At 39.8% G+C, this 17,671-nt stretch overlaps 2 protein-coding genes across 2 annotated transcripts; both read right to left on the bottom strand.

Annotated features, from left to right (window-relative positions):
- Window positions 1-1,045: 1,045 nt before the first annotated feature.
- On the bottom strand, window positions 1,046-16,558 carry LOC126281653 (armadillo repeat-containing protein 7-like). The gene is made up of 4 exons (XM_049980789.1): window positions 16,339-16,558; window positions 12,532-12,699; window positions 1,847-1,984; window positions 1,046-1,752 (listed from the first exon to the last, which is right to left on the bottom strand). The coding sequence occupies exons 1-4, from the start codon at window positions 16,445-16,447 to the stop codon at window positions 1,601-1,603; spliced, it is 567 nt and encodes a 188-aa protein (XP_049836746.1). The 5' UTR covers window positions 16,448-16,558; the 3' UTR covers window positions 1,046-1,600.
- On the bottom strand, window positions 1,057-1,524 carry LOC126282448 (hydroxyacyl-thioester dehydratase type 2, mitochondrial-like). The gene has a single exon (XM_049982104.1). It carries the CDS (start codon window positions 1,522-1,524, stop codon window positions 1,057-1,059), a length of 468 nt encoding a protein of 155 aa, XP_049838061.1.
- Window positions 16,559-17,671: the final 1,113 nt, after the last annotated feature.

The following is a 17,671-nucleotide window of genomic DNA, read 5'->3' as shown; positions in this document are numbered from 1 at the left end:
TAACCTACCTACAGTGTGAAGCTTTCTATGTGGGAATGACCAGCAACAAACTGTCCATTCGCATGAATGGACACAGGCATACAGTGTTTGTTGGTAATGAGGATCACCCTGTGGCTAAACATGCCTTGGTGCACAGCCAGCACATCTTGGCACAGTGTTACACCAACCTGTCAGAATTCCAGAGATGGGAACTTGCCCTTCAGTATATCCTCTCATCTAGATATCTGCCAGGCCTCAACCTCCGCTAATTTCAAGTTGCCACCACTCATACCTCACCTGTCTTTCAACAATTTCTTTGCCTCTGTACTTCTGCCTCGACTGGCATCTCTGCCCAAACTCTTTGCCTTTACAAATGTCTGCTTGTGTCTGTGTATGTGCAGATGGATGTGTGTGTGTGTGTGTGTGTGTGTGTGTGTGTGTGTGTGTGTGTGTGTGTGCGCGCGCGCGCGAGCGAGTGTATACCTGTCCTTTTTTCCCCCTAAGGTAAGTCTTTCTGCTTCCAGAATTGGAATGACTCCTTACCCTCTCCCTTAAAACCCACATCCTTTCGTCTTTCCCTCTCCTTCCCTCTTTCTTGACGAAGCAACCGTTGGTTGCGAAAGCTTGAATTTTGTGTGTATGTATGTGTTTGTGTGTCTATCAACCTGCCAGCGCTTTTGTTTGGTAAGTCACATCATCTTTGTTTTTAGATATATTTTTCCCACGTGGAATGTTTCCCTCTATTATAAACAATTTATTTTCTTTTATTTACTAAAAATATTGAGAAATCTGCTGTCTAATGTTAAGAAGGAAGTTGACAGTACGTTGCAGCTATGAAGAAGCTATTGCCGAAGTGCTCTTCTAAGTAACCTACATAAACTAATTAAAAAGAATTATGATTGAAATCATTTTAATTGAAGTAATTTCCAGTAAATGACAGTGAAATCAAAATATATTTCGGTACACCTGGAGCTAAATGATAAGTTGTCATAAATTCAGGGCAACCTCTTACAAACTCAGCAATAGATTTAAGGTCATATTATATATTTTACTTAAAAGAAATAAATTTTACCACTTTTAACTCTTTATTATTAGCTTTGCAGTGCCTTCCATAACTACCTTGTTGTCAGATTCACAGACACACAAGAATGAGCAAGATACAAGCTTCCTAACTTCCGTAATTCTAACAGTAACATTTACAGTATCTCCTGCATGGCATGAATTAGGAAACCTTAAAAGCTCTTGGACTACAATGGACCCTGGACCAGGTAGTTTTGTCCCTATAACACCAGAAACAAGGCCATTCAGAAATGCACCATGGACAATTGGTCTCACTCCACTATGTACTGTGTTGTAATCCCCAATAAGACTGCCAAATTTATCTAAATCTTCAACTGTTATGGTTCTTCTCACAGATGCTTCATTTCCTACTTCCAGCTTTGTCATCTTCCCTGCAGAACTTAGTTTTTCGATATTTTTCACTTCACTGGAATACACACAATTGTGTTGTGTAGAAGTTTCTATCAGTAAATCACTGAAAAGCATTTTGTGCACTACACTTCTGCACTTGAATACAGTTTTGTTGCAAACGAAAAATGTCTTCCACATAATTTTTTTGATTTCAACTGCTCGGACTATTTTCGACCGTTTCTTCTAGTTGACTGCGCTCACTGACATAGTCTTCAATAAATATTTTAGCTAAATTTGTAATTCTTGGATTGGGACTTGAGCACAGCTGTGATATGCAAGAAACCACTTCTGGTGTTGCTACAACTGAAAAGAAACAGTGCAGTATATAAAATATTGACTGCCTTCAGCAGGAAGTATATTACAGTAGCTCATCATAATCACTATCATCATACATTACCTAGTTTTGATTCTGGTGTTACCAAGAAGATTAAAGTTGTTATGGCTGCTATGACAGTTTCCTCCCTGGGGGATGACAGGCAGGAGCTGATGATATGGACTCCATTATTATGCAAAATATAATCCCGATTCTCATCATCTAAAAATTTATACACCAAAGTGAGTGCAATTATAATTTTAATAATAATGAGTAATTTCTCAATATGAACACGCGTATGATGCTCAGAAGTTTTGGATCAAATTTAAATAATCATAGAGGACATATTTTGGCCATGTTTAGCAAAGAGAGGCCAGACCCTGTTCCTCACCGATTTCAAGGAACTTCATTATACTGCTCTAGGGCTAACTATATTGCTGGACAGCTATCCAGGAGCCCATAGTAGTTGCAGGTTGCCTGCCTAATAACTTCAAAGGGGCTAAAAATTTTAATTTCAGTATTTTGCGTAATCACTGACCAAATTTAAAAATTTAAAATGCTATCATAATCTACTCATTAAGAGGTGTAATCTTATGTTGAAAGTTCCTACAATAAGACAATTACTAGTTACAAAGCTGTGTGTTTGTCTTGAGGTAGCATTAACTGATGGCATGCAAATACCCAGACTTGATTCATCCAGCATTTGAGAAAGATGATGAAAGGATATGATGAAACTTTTTTCTCTTTGAAACCCCCACAAAATGATGAAAGGATAAAAGTTTATTGCTTACTACATTTTAGCTGTACATGCAGTAAAAAGTTAGCAGCAGATATGATGATTTAATTTATTACTTCACTATTACCAACTATATTCACAAAACTGTTCACAGACAGTATCCACATATACCACTGAATGTACCTGCAACATTGTATCATTATACAACAAACAGTTCAGGAGATATCACACACATTGAGATGTGTGAAAAGCTAGCTCTGGCTAAAAATGGAGAGCAAATTGCCGAGACTATATTCATCGATCATTTCATAATGAGACCAATCAGTGACTTCAAACGAACTTTAAGCATAATTTCAAACTTTTTCTTGCTTACATGCTTAAATCAAATATTTAATACATTAAATCATTTGTAAGGCAATCAGATGTTTGAAGCTGTTTTATACATGGGAGTTTGATTCTTAAAGACTTGGGGGTTTACTGTTCAGTATGAAACTACCGTTTCTAAGAAAGTTGAGGCCAGTTGCTAGAAATTGAAGAATCAGTGATTTTCATTGGTTCTACATCTACATTTCTACTCCGCACGCCACCCAACTGTGTGTGGTGGAGGGCACTTTACGTGCCACTGTCATTATCTCCCTTTCCTGTTCCACTCACATATGGTTCGCGGGAAGAATGACTGCCGGAAAGCCTCTGTGCACGCTCGAATCTCTCTAATTTTACATTCGTGATCACCTCGGGAGGTATAAGTAGGGGAAAACAATATATTTGATACCTCATCCAGAAACGCACCCTCTCAAAATCTGGACAGCAAGCTACACTGCAATGCAGAGCGCCTCTCTTGAAGAGTCCGCCACTTGATTTTGCTAAACATCTCCGTAACGTTATCACGCTTACCAAATAACCCTGTGACGAAACGCACCACTGTTCTTTGGATCTTCTCTATCTCCTCTGTCAATCTGATCTGGTATGGATCCCACACTGATGAGCAATACTCAAGTATACACCAAACAAGTGTTTTGTAAGCCACCTCCTTTGTTGATGGACTACATTTTCTAAGGACTCTTCCAACGAATCTGAACCTGGCACCCACCTTACCAACAATTAATTTTATATGATCATTCCACTTCAAATCGTTCCGTACACATACTCTCAGATATTTTACAGAAGTAACTGCTACCAATGTTTGTTCCGCTATCATATAATCATACAATAAAAGATCCTTCTTTCTATGTATTCGCAATACATTACATTTGTGTACGTTAAGGGTCAGTTGCCACTTCCTGCACCAAGTGCCTCTCCGCTGCATATCTTCCTGCATTTCTCTACAATTTTCTAATGCTGCAACTTCTCTGTATACTACAGCATCATCTGTGAAAAGCCACATGGAACTTCAGACCATATCTACTAGTCATTTATATATATTGTGAAAAGCAATGGTCCCATAACACTCCCCTGTGGTACGCCAGAGGTTACTTTAACGTCTGTAGACGTCTCTCCATTGAGAACAACATGCTGTGTTCTGTTTGCTAAAAACTCTTCAATCAAGCCACACAGCTGGTTTGATATTCCATAGGCTCTTACTTTGTTTATCAGGCGACAGTGCGGAACTGTATCAAACGCCTTCCAGAAGTCAAGGAAAATGGCATCTACCTGGGAGCCTGTATCTAATATTTTGTGGGTCTCATGAACAAATAAAGCGAGTTGGGTCTCACACGATCACTGTTTCCGGAATCCATGTTGATTCCTACAGAGTGGATTCTGAGTTTCCAGAAATGATATGATAAACAAGCAAAAAAAATGTTCTAAAATTCTACAACAGATCAATGTCAGAGATATAGGCCTATAGTTTTGCGCATCTGCCCGACGACCCTTCTTGAAAACTGGGACTACCTGTGCTCTTTTCCAATCATTTGGAACCCTCCGTTCCCCTAGAGACTTGCGGTACACGGCTGTTAGAAGGGGGCAAGTTCTTTCGCGTACTCTGTGTAGAATCGAACTGGTATCCCGTCAGGTCCAGTGGACTTTCCTCTGTCGAGTTATTTCAGTTGCTTTTCTATTCCTTGGACACTTATTTCAATGTCGGCCATTTTTTCGTTCGTGCGAGGATTTAAAGAAGGAACTGCAGTGCAGTCTTCCTGTATGAAACAGCTTTGGAAAAAGGGGTTTAGTATTTCTGCTTTACGCATGTCATCCCCTGTTTCAATGCCATCATCATCACAGAGTGTCTGGATATGCTGTTTCGGTCCACTTACTGATTTAACATAAGACCAGAACTTCCTAGGATTTTCTGTCACGTCAGTGCATAGAATTTTACTTTCAAATTCACTGAACGCTTCATGCATAGCCCTCCTTACGTTACCTTTGACATCGTTTAGCTTCTGTTTGTCTGAGAGGTTTTGGCTGCATTTAAACTTGCAGTGAAGCTCTCTTTGCTTTCGCAGTAGTTTCTTAACTTTGTTGTTGAACCACGGTGGGTTTTTCCTGTCCCTCACAGTTTTACTCAGCACGTACCTGTCTAAAACGCATTTTACGATTGCCTTGAACTTTTTCCATAAACACTCAACATTGTCAGTGTCGGAATAGAAAATTTTGTTTTGATCTGTTAGGTAGTCTGAAATCTGCCTCCTATTACTCTTGCTAAACAGATATACCTTCCTCCTTTTTTTTATATTCCTATTTACTTCCATATTCAGGGATGCTGCAACTGCCTTATGACAACCGATTCCCTGTTCTGCACTTACAGAGTCGAAGAGTTTGGGTCTGTTTGTTATCAGTAGGTCCAAGATGTTATCTCCATGAGTCGGTTCTCTGTTTAATTGCTCGAGGTAATTTTCGGATAGTGCACTCAGTATAATGTCACTCGATGTTCTGTCCCTACCACCCGTGTCCCAGTCTATATCTGGTAAATTGAAATCTCCACCTAAGACTATAACATGCTGAGGAAATTTATGTGAAATGTATTCCAAATGGAATTCTCAGTTGTTCTGCCACTAATGCTGCTGAGTCGGGAGGTCGGAAAAAGGAGCATTAACCTAGCTCGGTTGCGGAGTATAACCTCCACCCATAATAATTCACAGGAAGTATCCACTTCTATTTCACTACAGGATAAACTACCACTAACAGCGACAAACACGCCACCACCGGTTGCATGCAATCTATCCTTTCTAAACACCGTCTGTGCCTTTGTAAAAATTTCGGCAGAATTTATCTCTGGCTTCAGCCAGCTTTCTGTACGTATAACAATTTCAGTTTCGGTGCTTTCTATCAGCGCTTGAAGTTCCGGTACTTTACCAATGCAGCTTCGACAGTTTACAATTACAATACCGATTGCTGCTTGGTCCCCACATGTCCTGACTTTGCCCCTCACCCTTTGAGGCTGTTGCCCTTTCTGTACTTGCCCGAGGCCATCCAACCTAAAAAACTGCCCAGTCCATGCCACACAGCCTCTGCTACGTATATAGCCAACGGCTGGGTGTAGTGGACTCCTGACCTATTCAGCGGAACCCGAAACCAGAGACACTAAGGAGGAAAGTCTGCTAACTGAGATGGTAGCCAGTATAAGGCCTGTGTTAGATCACAGTAGGGTGTCCATTTCATTTTCATTGAAAAAGGGGACATTTGAAATAAATTTGAGAAAAACCTGGGACAAAAAAAAGAATTATTGACTAAATTTAATACACATACAAGTTTACCTTTACGATGTGCACTCAGATGATCCCAAATCACTTTTTACAATTATTCTGCCACACTATCACCGTAATTTTCACTTTCATGTATTTTATCGAGAAGTGCATTTACATCTGAAATTGTATCATAAAAGTCAGTACATGATACACCATTAAAGTGTGTTTTGACACTGAGCAAGGCCCTCACTGTTTCAACTTTCATTCTGTCTATTTGACCAGAGTTCACTAACAAAAACACACGTTCCACAGCAGCATTTGACCCAGGAATTTTGAGACAAAACTCCACCAAATGAATCATGTTTTTCATGTTAATGTTTTTGCTTTTGAAATAAGCAAATATTTTACACATTGTTGAACTAACACTTTCTTTGTCTCCTCCTTCACTTTTTATGAAGTTCCGTGCACATGAAAATTCATCGAACAGTTCGTCTTCATCAACAGGAAAATTTGGTACAATACTTTTAACAAAAACACAACAGTCCTGAATATCCTTCCACTGTAGCTGCTCCTTTTCAGCATTAACCCAGTCAAATGCTTTAAAAGGTTTGAGAAATGCTAAACATCATTCTTTAATATACTCAATGCAAGAGTCATGGAAGATGTCAGCATAAATATGAAATTGTTCTACAGTAATTTCACCCTCCTCTTCCAGCTTTCTTAGAGTCTCATGTACAAAGGATGTGAGAAATCTTTCAGATTTTCTACATTGAAATTTGCCCAATAATTTGTTTATTTCTTCATAAACTTCCACTATTGTGATTTCTTGTTCCTCAATACATTTAATTGTTGTGGAGAAAGGTTTTAGCTGGCTAACAGGAAAATGTAGAAGAACAATAGACACAGGGTTATCAAAGAATAGTTTAAGGACAACAGGACGCTTATCAAGGGAAATGAAATATGATTTCAAAGCAGGAAATATCTCTACAATTCTTTCCAGTGCTGGTAGCAGAGATAGCAACCTTGTCTTGCTGAGCCCAGGTACAGTTTTGAATTCAGTTTCAGTAAACTTACAGAATGACTTCAGAGATTCAATCCTACCTGTATATATGTGGAAATGCTGGTAGATTTTGTTTACAATTAATTGGCAGTCGTTGGGTAGGCAATATGAGCCAGTTTGTAAGGAATCGTGCACCACATGTGCTGGACAGCCAACATCTACCATATTACTTCACTGTGTTCTGTTGCAGTTTACAGAAGAAATTGTTATTTCCTTTCCTCTGCTTACCACCAAAATTGGTGTTAGTGTTGTCTGCAGAAACTGCAATCACCTTTCTCTCAAGATCATATTTCTTTAAAACCTCAAACACACAATCCTGAAGTAAATCTGAAGTTTCTCCAGCTGAATTAACCAATTCAAGCACTTTCACCATGATGCCATTTTCAGGGTGAAAATACCTGATAAGGAGAGGAACCAACTACAAATCCAGATGATTCGATGTATCAGTCATTACAGAAATGAATCGAGCACTTTTCAGTTGATTTCAAACCTGCTGAGCTGCATACAGTGCAATAACATTTGAAATGATTGCATTACATTTTGTGTGTCAACATGTGCATTAAAGATTGAAAAGTTTTTTTTAACAACTGCTGTAGCACAGTATATTGACTTAAAGCTATGGTTACGCATTGCACTATGGTATGAAAACGTAGCTTCTTGTGCTGCCAACTGCCTATTCATTTCTGTTACTGATTTTCAGTTTACATAGTAGTCACTCACGCATTTATTTGCTCTTTTTGTTTGATTCCTCATGCGATGTTTCTTTGTCTTAACGTGATTCACAATGTCAGACCTTCCACCATGAGCAATAGCAAATTTTGATCTACACAACGTACATTCTCCAGTTTCTCCAGTACCAGTGATAAAAGGAAACTTGCTTTCTATATTTCTGTTAAAATTACACTTTCGTTTTGGCATAATGAAACAGTGATTGCACAGTGCAAAACATTAACAGTGTGGTGACGAAAGCCAGAGAGCAAGTATCAGTGGTGTAGAGTATCTTTGTACGAAAGGACAGTTTCAGTAGATCGATTTAGAAGAGAAGAATCTTCGTTGTTATTCGTACCCTATGTTGTTGTTGTTGTCTTCAGTCCTGAGACTGGTTTGATGCAACTCTCCATGCTACTCTATCCTGTGCAAGCTTCTTTATCTCCCAGTACCTACTACAGCCTACATCCTTCTGAATCTGCTTAGTGTATTCGTCTCTTGGTCTCCCTCTACGATTTTTACCCTCCATGCTGCCCTCCAATACTAAATTGGTGATCCCTCAATGCCTCAGAACATGTCCTACCAACCGTTCCCTTCTTCTAGTCAAGTTGTGCCACAAGCTTCTCTTCTCCTCAATTCTATTCAATACCTCCTCATTAGTTATGTGATCTACCCATCTAATCTTCAGCATTTTTCTGTAGCACCACATTTCGAAAGCTTCTATTCTCTTCTTGTCTAAACTATTTATCGTCGCTGTTTCACTGCCATATATAGCTACACTCCATACAAATATTTTCAGAAATGCTTTCCTTGCCATTGCCAGTCTACATTTTATATCCTTTTGACCATCATCAGTTATTTTGCTCCCCAAATAGCAAAACTCCTTTACTACTATAGGTGTCTCATTTCCTAATCTAATTCCCTCGGCATCACCCGACTTAATTCGACTACATTCCATTATTCACGTTTTGCTTTTGTTAATGTTCATCTTATACCCTCCTTTCAAGACACTGTCCATTCCGTGCAACTGCTCTTCCAAGTCCTTTGCTGTCTCTGACAGAATTACAATGTCATCGGCGAACCTCAAAGTTTTTATTTCTTCTCCATGAATTTTAACAACTACTCCGAACTTTTCTTTTGTTTCCTTTATTGCTTGCTCAGTATACAGATTGAATAACATCGGGGATAGGCTACAGCCCCATCTCACTCCATTCCCAACCACTGCTTCCCTTTCATGCCCCTCGACTCTTATAACTGCTATCTCGTTTCTGTACAAATTGTAAATAGCCTTTCGCTCCCTGTATTTTATCCCTGCCACCTTCAGAATTTGAAAGAGTATTCAAATCAACATTGTCAAAAGCTTTCTCTAATCTACAAATGCTAGACATGTAGGTTTGCCTTTCCTTAATCTAGCTTCTAAGATAAGTCATAGGGTCAGTATTAACTCACGTGTTCCAACATTTCTACGGAATCCAAACTGATCTTCCCTGAGGTCGGCTTCTACTAGTTTTTCCATTTGTCAGTAAAGAATTTGCGTTAGTATTTTGCAGCCGTGACTTATTAAACTCATAGTTTGGTAATTTTCACATCTGTCAACACCTGCTTTCTTTGGGATTGGAATTATTATATTCTTCTTCAAGTTTGAGGGAATTTCGCCTGTCTCATACATCTTGCTCGCCAGATGGTAGAGTTTCATCAGGACTGGCTCTCTCAAGGCGGTCAGTAGTTCTAATGGAATGTTGTCTACTCCTGGGGCCTTATTTCGACTCAGGTCTTTCAGTGCTCTGTCAAATTCTTCACGCAGTATCGTATCTCCCATTTCATCTTCATCTACATTCTCTTGCATTTCCATAATATTGTCCTCAAGTACATCACCCTTGTATAGACCCTCTATATACTCCTTCCACCTTTTTGCTTTCCCTTCTTTGCTTAGAACTGGGTTTCCATCTGAGCCCTTGGTATTCATACAAATGTTTCTCTTTTCTGCAAAGGTCTCTTTAATTTTCCTGTAAGCAGTATCTATCTTACCCCTAGTGAGATAAGCCTCTACATCCTTACATTTGTCCTCTAGCCATCCCTGCTTAGCCATTTTGCACTTCCTGTCAATCTCATTTTTGAGACGTTTGTATTCCTTTTTGCCTGCTTCATTTATTGCATTTTTATATTTTCTCCTTTCATCAATTAAATTCAATATTTCTTCTGTTACCCAAGGGTTTCCACTAGCCCTTGTCTTTTTACCTATTTGATCATCTGCAGCCTTCACTATTTCATCCCTCAAAGCCATCCATTCTTCTTCTACTGTATTTCTTCCCCCCATTCCTGTCAATTGTTACGTTCATGCTCTCCCTGAAACTCTGTACAACCTTTGGTTCTTTCGGTTTATCCAGGTCCCATCTCCTTAAATTCTCACCTTTTTGCAGTTTCTTCAGGTTTAATCTACAGTTCATAACCAACAGATTGTGGTCAGAGTCCACATCTGCCCCTGAAATGTCTTACAATTTAAAAACTCGTTCCTAAATCTCTGTCTTACCATTATATAATCTATCTGATACCTTTTAGTATCTCCAGGGTTCTTCCATGTATACAACCTTTTTTCATGATTCTTAAACCAAGTGTTAGCTATGATTAAGTTGTGCTCTGTGCAAAATTCTACCAGGCAGCTTCCTCTTTCATTTCTTTGCCCCAGTCGATATTCACCTACTACGTTTCCTTCTCTCCCTTTTCATACTCTTGAATTCCAGTCACCCATGACTATTAAATTTTCGTCTCCCTTCACTACCTGAATAATTTCTTTTACCTCATCATACATTTCATCAATTTCTTCGTCATTTGCAGAGCTAGTAGGCATATAAACTTGTACTACTGTAATAGGTGTGGGTTTCGTGTCTGTCTTGGCCACAATAATGCATTAACTATGCTGTTTGTAATAGCTTACCCGCACTCCTATTTTCCTATTCATTATTAAAGCTACTCCTGCATTACCCCTATTTGATTTTGTATTTATAACCCTGTATTCACCTGACCAAAAGTCTTGTTCCTCCTGCCAACGAACTTCACTAATTCCCACTATATCTAACTTTAACCTATCCATTTCGCTTTTTAAATTTTTTAACCTACCTGCCCAATTAAGGGATCTGACATTCCACGCTCCAATCCGCAGAACGCCATTCTTTCTCCCGATAACGAAGTCCTCTTGAGTAGTCCCTGCCCGGAGATCCGAATGGGGGACTATTTTACCTCCGGAATATTTTACCCAAAAGGACGCCATCGTCATTTAATCATACAGTAAAGCTGCATGCCCTCGGGAAAAATTACGGCTGTAGTTTCGCCTTGCTTTCAGCCGTTCGCCTTACCAGAACAGTAAGGGTGTTTTGGTTAGTGTTACAAGGCCAGATCAGTCAGTCATCCAGACTGTTGCCCCTGCAACTACTGAAAAGGCTGCTGCCCCTCTTCAGGAACCACACGTTTGTCTGGCCTCTCAACATATACCCCTCCGTTGTGGTTGCACCTACGGTACGGCACTATCTGTATCGTTCCATGGTTCATGGGGGGGGGGGTTGCGTCGTAAACTATGGGGCATTTAAAATTATTTGCGATTTCTGACAGTTCAGTACATGTTTGGAGTATGCTGACAGTCATCACACGCTTCCTAGCATAAATAATTGTGCAGTTAATAGCAAGTAAAACAACCAGCAGCATAAAATACTCTAACCAAACAGAATCATAACAAAAAATGAGAGATTTGAGCATCCCCAAAAAAAACTTTCGGGACAGCGGGACATTTTGGTAAAAAACGCGACTGTCCCGGGAAAAACGGGACAAATGAACACCCTAGATCCCAACTTCTGTGAGTGCTTCTTTGAATCACATTACTTGGAATATTTTCTACTCTTGGTTTTCATAACAAAAGTATGAATGCTGAAAATTTTTCTGCACCAAGCGCACTGGATACAAACCATTTCCCTGCAGGCACATATTTGCAGCCCAGGATGCAAAGGAAAGCAAACTTCGTTTACATTTACGAAGACATTTCTATTGGCAATTAATTCAGACATGCACAATGTTTATGAAAGCATTGTGTAAGAGGAGCCGCCACCTGACATACTCACACAAATGAAAGTTGACTGTGATTTGAACAGAGTCCTTGTACCACACAGCTGCCACCACAGTTAGATCAATAACAGCACATAAAAACACTAACCCTTCAACTTTTTGGAAACTACAGTTTGCAGGCTGACTATATATAAATTATTTATTTTTAATGTCCTATTGTATTTGATCCAACAATGACTCTGCATCATGGCCAAGGAGATTAATTTATTTGAAATTAACACAAAGTGATCCAGAAACCTTTCACAGGAGTTATTTTCGAGTGGCTCCCAATATCATGCTCAAGTTCATCAAAATCTGTAGGTCGCAGGGCTGGTCTCTCTCTGTATGACAAAAAAAGCTGAGAGATGCTTACAAAAACACAGAGCACTAAAGTTGTCTGGACTGTGAATCTGTTGAAGCAGAGAGGAAAGTACATCTACATGTCATCTCTACTTTTCACATACCTATCCTATATATAATAATTCATCTTACTGGTGAGTCATGGTACTCCACTTAATTATTACCAAGAAAAAACTTTTTATTTACTCACCTAAAGCTAAGTTACAAAGACCTCCCAGAGCAAGTTCCAAAAGGATGCTATTGGCTTCTGAAAGCTGATCAAGGAAAAGATCAATCACTTTCAGGTGGCGCAAGTATTCATAATTTATTGGATCATATGCAAAATTTGCCAAATTAGCAAGCACCTGCTCTTTAGCCTCTGGAAAAAATTGCAACCACACAATCAATACTTTAAATGTACTAAATCTGTATCAAGTAACACATGAGATACCTTTTTTAAGTACAAGCAGAAATATCACATTAACTCCTTCATTGCTGGCTGGAGATATCAAAGATCATATTAAAACAATTGATTGTTATTATCATTTGTGTAGTATCTGGACATCGTCACTACAGAGCACATCCATGGACAAAGCCAGAAACGTGCAGAAATTCCAATTCTCATTGTACAAAAGCAATACATCACTTTGCATACATGCCAAAAAACAACAGCAACATACCATTCTGAATACATGCCAGATTCCAGTGGGCTCCATGAGAGACACCTGCATCACCTGCCAGATGTGCGTGCAGACAAATACAGCACCGGGAATATGGCACTACATTTCATCCACACGCCATGTGGCATAACTCTGCATGTCACATAACACTGCCCGGATGTCGTTCTGCCAGATACTTAGGACACTGCACATGCGCTAGTCGACAGCACTCGCTTATGCTCCAGGTCAATGCCAGCTGCTACCTGTGGCTTATCTGTCAGTAGCATCATCTGCAGCAGTCTTCAGTGTCGCCCAGATCACTGATTGGACATCAATCCAGTGCAGCACAACACTCCAACCAAGGTACTAACCAAGCTGGACACTGAGCCAGCACATCAAGCTGGATAAAAATTAAAGACTTTATCTTCTACAGTGAGACACAATCATTTTACCAGAAGCAGATATTATTTCCTGATTCACGTCAGAACACTGAACAGTTCATTTATGTGATTACTAACAAAGTATTCCTTTCATTGCAACCTATGGACCAACATTTTTACATGTCATCCTTGTCACCTCAAAAAAGCCAAGATGCAAGAATGATGAAGTGGACTGTTCAGCCCCACAGTGAATGGATCTCTTCAAAGTGGACTGTACAGCCCCACAGTGAGTGCATCTCTTCACTGGAAATCAACAGCAGTTGTACCGTTTAACCTAGAACACTGTACAGTTGACTCTGCAATGTTCAGTGACAATGGTCAGACAGCACTGCTTCTCGGCACTTACTGCGCACCTCTGAATGTCTTCAATGGCATCTAGCCTGTCCTGCCATACCCCTATTCAGCTAGTCACTGATCCTTTGCCTATTCTCAGCATGTTCTTTCCTCTACCACACGTCTTCCCTTCTGGGTGTGTGCCACACCTATCTCATGCTCTTGCTTTCTCCAACAGGACCCTCCACATTCCCCTAAACCTCTTGGACTCAGCCTTCGTTAGTATTGTCCTTGCCCATCTAGCCCCTTCCCTGTTCCCATTCCAGCATTACACAGTCCTCTATTCCACCAACACACTCAGTCTTTATACTTCTTTTCTGCTACCCTCCCTCTCTGCCCCATCCTCCATCTAACCTCCTAACTGCACTTGGCTGCTCTATTTTCCACCTCGTCCCTGCACACTTCCACTAACAGCACTTTACCGTCCCCACCCCTACCCTGGTATCCCTCCCCCTCTCTTTCCCAGCCACCTACACCCAGTTGCCTCTCCCATCATGTGCCGCTGCTTGCAGTCTGGCTCCAGCTGCCAGACTGTGGTCTTTGTGTGTGTGTGTGTGTGTGTGTGTGTGTGTGTGTGTGTGTGTGTGTGTGTGTGTGTGTGTGTGTGCGCGCGCCCTGTTGGCCAACAGCTCACTTTCCGACAGTCTTTTTGTCGTTGTTATCTGCAATCGGCAGGTGGTTATCTGTGACTCGGCATCTCCATTACTTGGCACGTAGAAACTATCCTTTTCGTAAATTCTTAGTGGCTATCTTGTTAAAATATAAATTGCACTAAAATATGATTCCTCAAAATTTATAATCACAGGCACCAAAAATGAGTGGGCTCCTCCAATGGAGGAAAAAGGCACATATAAGGAGAAGGTTGAATGAGCCTTCATTTTATCTCTATGACCACACGGAAGTATGACACAGACAGTTGGTTTCACAATACAAACATTTTTGCTCCTCACCCACTGTCTATCGTCCTCCCATCGAAACATAAAGAACTGGAGAGGATGTGTAATACCTTCACTTAGTCTCAAATCATCTGCTCCAGTGCTTTCAGAATCACATATAACTCAGCACGGTTCACTGTAAACATCTGGTAAGTGTATCCTAAAGACATGTTTGTTGAAAAAGGCTTAGCAGCCAAGTTAGTCTCCCTGTACTGATTCAAATGTATAGATTTTTTTTTTTTTTTTTTTTTAACAGACACCAAAATTTTGAAACGAAGTTTAAAATCACATTTGGAGTGCATTCTTTTCCACATAAAAACTTCTGGGTGATTTACTCTACCCTTGGTGTAAAACACTAATACTCACCTGGGACTGCACTAAAGCTTTATAGAACAGCAGGTATACGTAGTCCCCTTAAGATACCTGGTCTGCAGCACTGTAAGCTTCTACACAAAAGTGAGGCCTACATACCTCATCGATTCTTTAAAATGGTGACCCCCAAATATAATTTTGGAAGACAAAGTATGAAGGGAACAGTTAAAACTAACACACACTTAAAACCAGTTTTTAGTGTACACCCCTGCTGCCTTCTAATTGTCATTTGAAGCAAGAGTAGACTTGCTGCAAGACTGGAAAATGAACTAAAAATTAAAAAAAGTTGTCCACAAAGAAACAGCACTTGATAGGACTCTTCACAGTATACATAATACATCGTAAAAGTAGGGTCACAGTTAAAATGTTGTATGGACACACTTTTGTATAAAATGGCCTAGTAACACATGCCCAACAGGGTATCTAAAATAACAGAGGAGGGGGAGAGGAAGATATTATGCTGTCAAGTACTGCCATGTTAATTTTTGTACAGGAAAGCCTGTTGTATAGTCCCCTCCAGGAGGCTGATGTTACCAACAGTGGAGTGATATCTACAGGGCTCACACTGAAAGCAACAAAGGAGCTATCTGAATTCTTAAGACCTAGTGTGTGTATTGATTGCCAATCCATTCTTTGGTGCAGTCTACCTGATGATGGTGTCATCAGGAGAAAAAAAAGTTAGCATTGTACGGATAAGAGCGCAGAATTTAAAACTGCTTAGATTCTTTAAGCCATTGTGTTGTGTTGCACATTGTGTAGATGTACACAGACAGTTACTAGTATCGTCATCATTTTGTTTGACCAGTTACGGTTGGACTGACTGGCCTGTAATTCCGGCACCCTATGGACCACAATGACAACCCCAAGCCATCGGGTACCCTTCCCCCCGACTATGCTTACACCGAATGATTCTAACAGGTACAACACAACAGAGTCAGCCTTTTTCATGTCAGCAAAAACAATGTCTGGGTTGCTGGCTTTCTCAGTCCTGTTGGTTTTTAAGTATTTTCATATATCCATATTGTGCGTATCGGAAATTCTTGAACACAGTGCCTGCTTCCACCTAAGAAAGCACAATTCGTTCTACATGACTTGAATGCTCTAGTGACTTAAAAAAAAATGTTTTAACCATTTTAGTGAGAGTTCTCAACGTATTTTCTACATGATTTAAAGACGACACTTTACTAGTCACAATGTTGAAGTCACTGGTGTTGATTAAAAAGTCAATTCAATCAACAAAAATCGGGCAATATGCTAAGCTTACACGAAAATACAGTACCTTTCGATTTGGTGGTTCGGAATTCGTTCACCAATTGTCCTAAATATTCCTGTCTATTAGCATCTTTTTTGCCAGTTCTTTTCGCTAGTTTTTCTGGAGTACTAAACATGTAACTTACGATTGAGCCTAATTATCCTTTGTCATACCTCAACAACCTACACACATTACTTGTCAGGCGCCTACAAAAACAACAACACTCCAATGACCTTAATAGTGGTAGAAGACAACATTTTGATGTATGTTAGAGTTGAAATATGAAGAATCTAACATCCTTGGTTTTATTCGATTTAGAATTGTCGATGCTAACAAGCCTGTACCCGGGTATGAATACATAAGCTTTTAGAATGAATGAGAAAAGTAAATGTTTTTATTTGGTATTTCGAATCCTGTGCATGTAATTACCGAGTAATTCGCTTGGATTTAGTAAACAAACTTTTTGAAATGTTATGTCATAACGGCCACTTAACACTCGCTGTCACGTCACGTTAGAACATTCTAAACTGCATTTAATACGGCGGAATTCACACAGACCGCCAACAAACTTTCACCTGACATTACCTCGCGTCAATGATTCTTGGGAAGGAAATTTTGACGGCGTCGTCGTCTTTTAACATCGGAAGTTCCCTGTTTTTGCCACTCTCATTTAATCCTGATGATTAAAAGTTATTTTTATTTCACTCCATTATAATGATTTAGTTTTAGTCCACCTTGATGGAAATAAGAGAAAGGTTTTTTAAAGTGTTTTTGAGATTTTATTTGAACACTCTTCTGATTTTAAACACTTCCGCTGGCCACCAAACTCCTCAGATATGAACATTATTGAGCATATCTGGGATGCCTTGCAATGGTCTGTTCATAAGAGACCTCCAACTCATCTTTCTCTTACGGATTTATTGACAACCCTGCAGGATTCATGGTGTCAATTCCCTCCAGCGATACTTCAGACATTATTCGAGCCATGTTATATCGTGTTGCAGCACTTCTGCATGCTCGCAGGGGTCCTACTCGGTATTAGGCAGGTGTACAACTTTCTTTGCCTCTTCAGTGTATATTTTGCACTCATTGCATTGTAACTCCTGTTAGCTTCATTCTCTGTTGGTCCTGGACTTCCTTCATAGAAAGATTTTCATCCTAAAGTTATGTGCGATGCTTTGATACATTTTAGTGGTCCCTAATTAGCTTAGCATCTGTGATTGCTTGTATGTTTAACAAGAAGTATCAGTGACGATTCCTAAATATCTCTGCACTTTTGTCACTAGGGGATATGATGGGGATATTAGTACAGTCCACAGCGCCTAAAATACAAACGCTATATTTGATAAAAACCATGCTG

This window comes from Schistocerca gregaria, chromosome 7 (genome assembly GCF_023897955.1).
Source record: "Schistocerca gregaria isolate iqSchGreg1 chromosome 7, iqSchGreg1.2, whole genome shotgun sequence".
NCBI classification, from domain to species: domain Eukaryota; kingdom Metazoa; phylum Arthropoda; class Insecta; order Orthoptera; family Acrididae; genus Schistocerca; species Schistocerca gregaria.
Note: the sequence above shows the minus strand (reverse complement) of the source record. Positions and strands in the feature narration are given on the sequence as shown.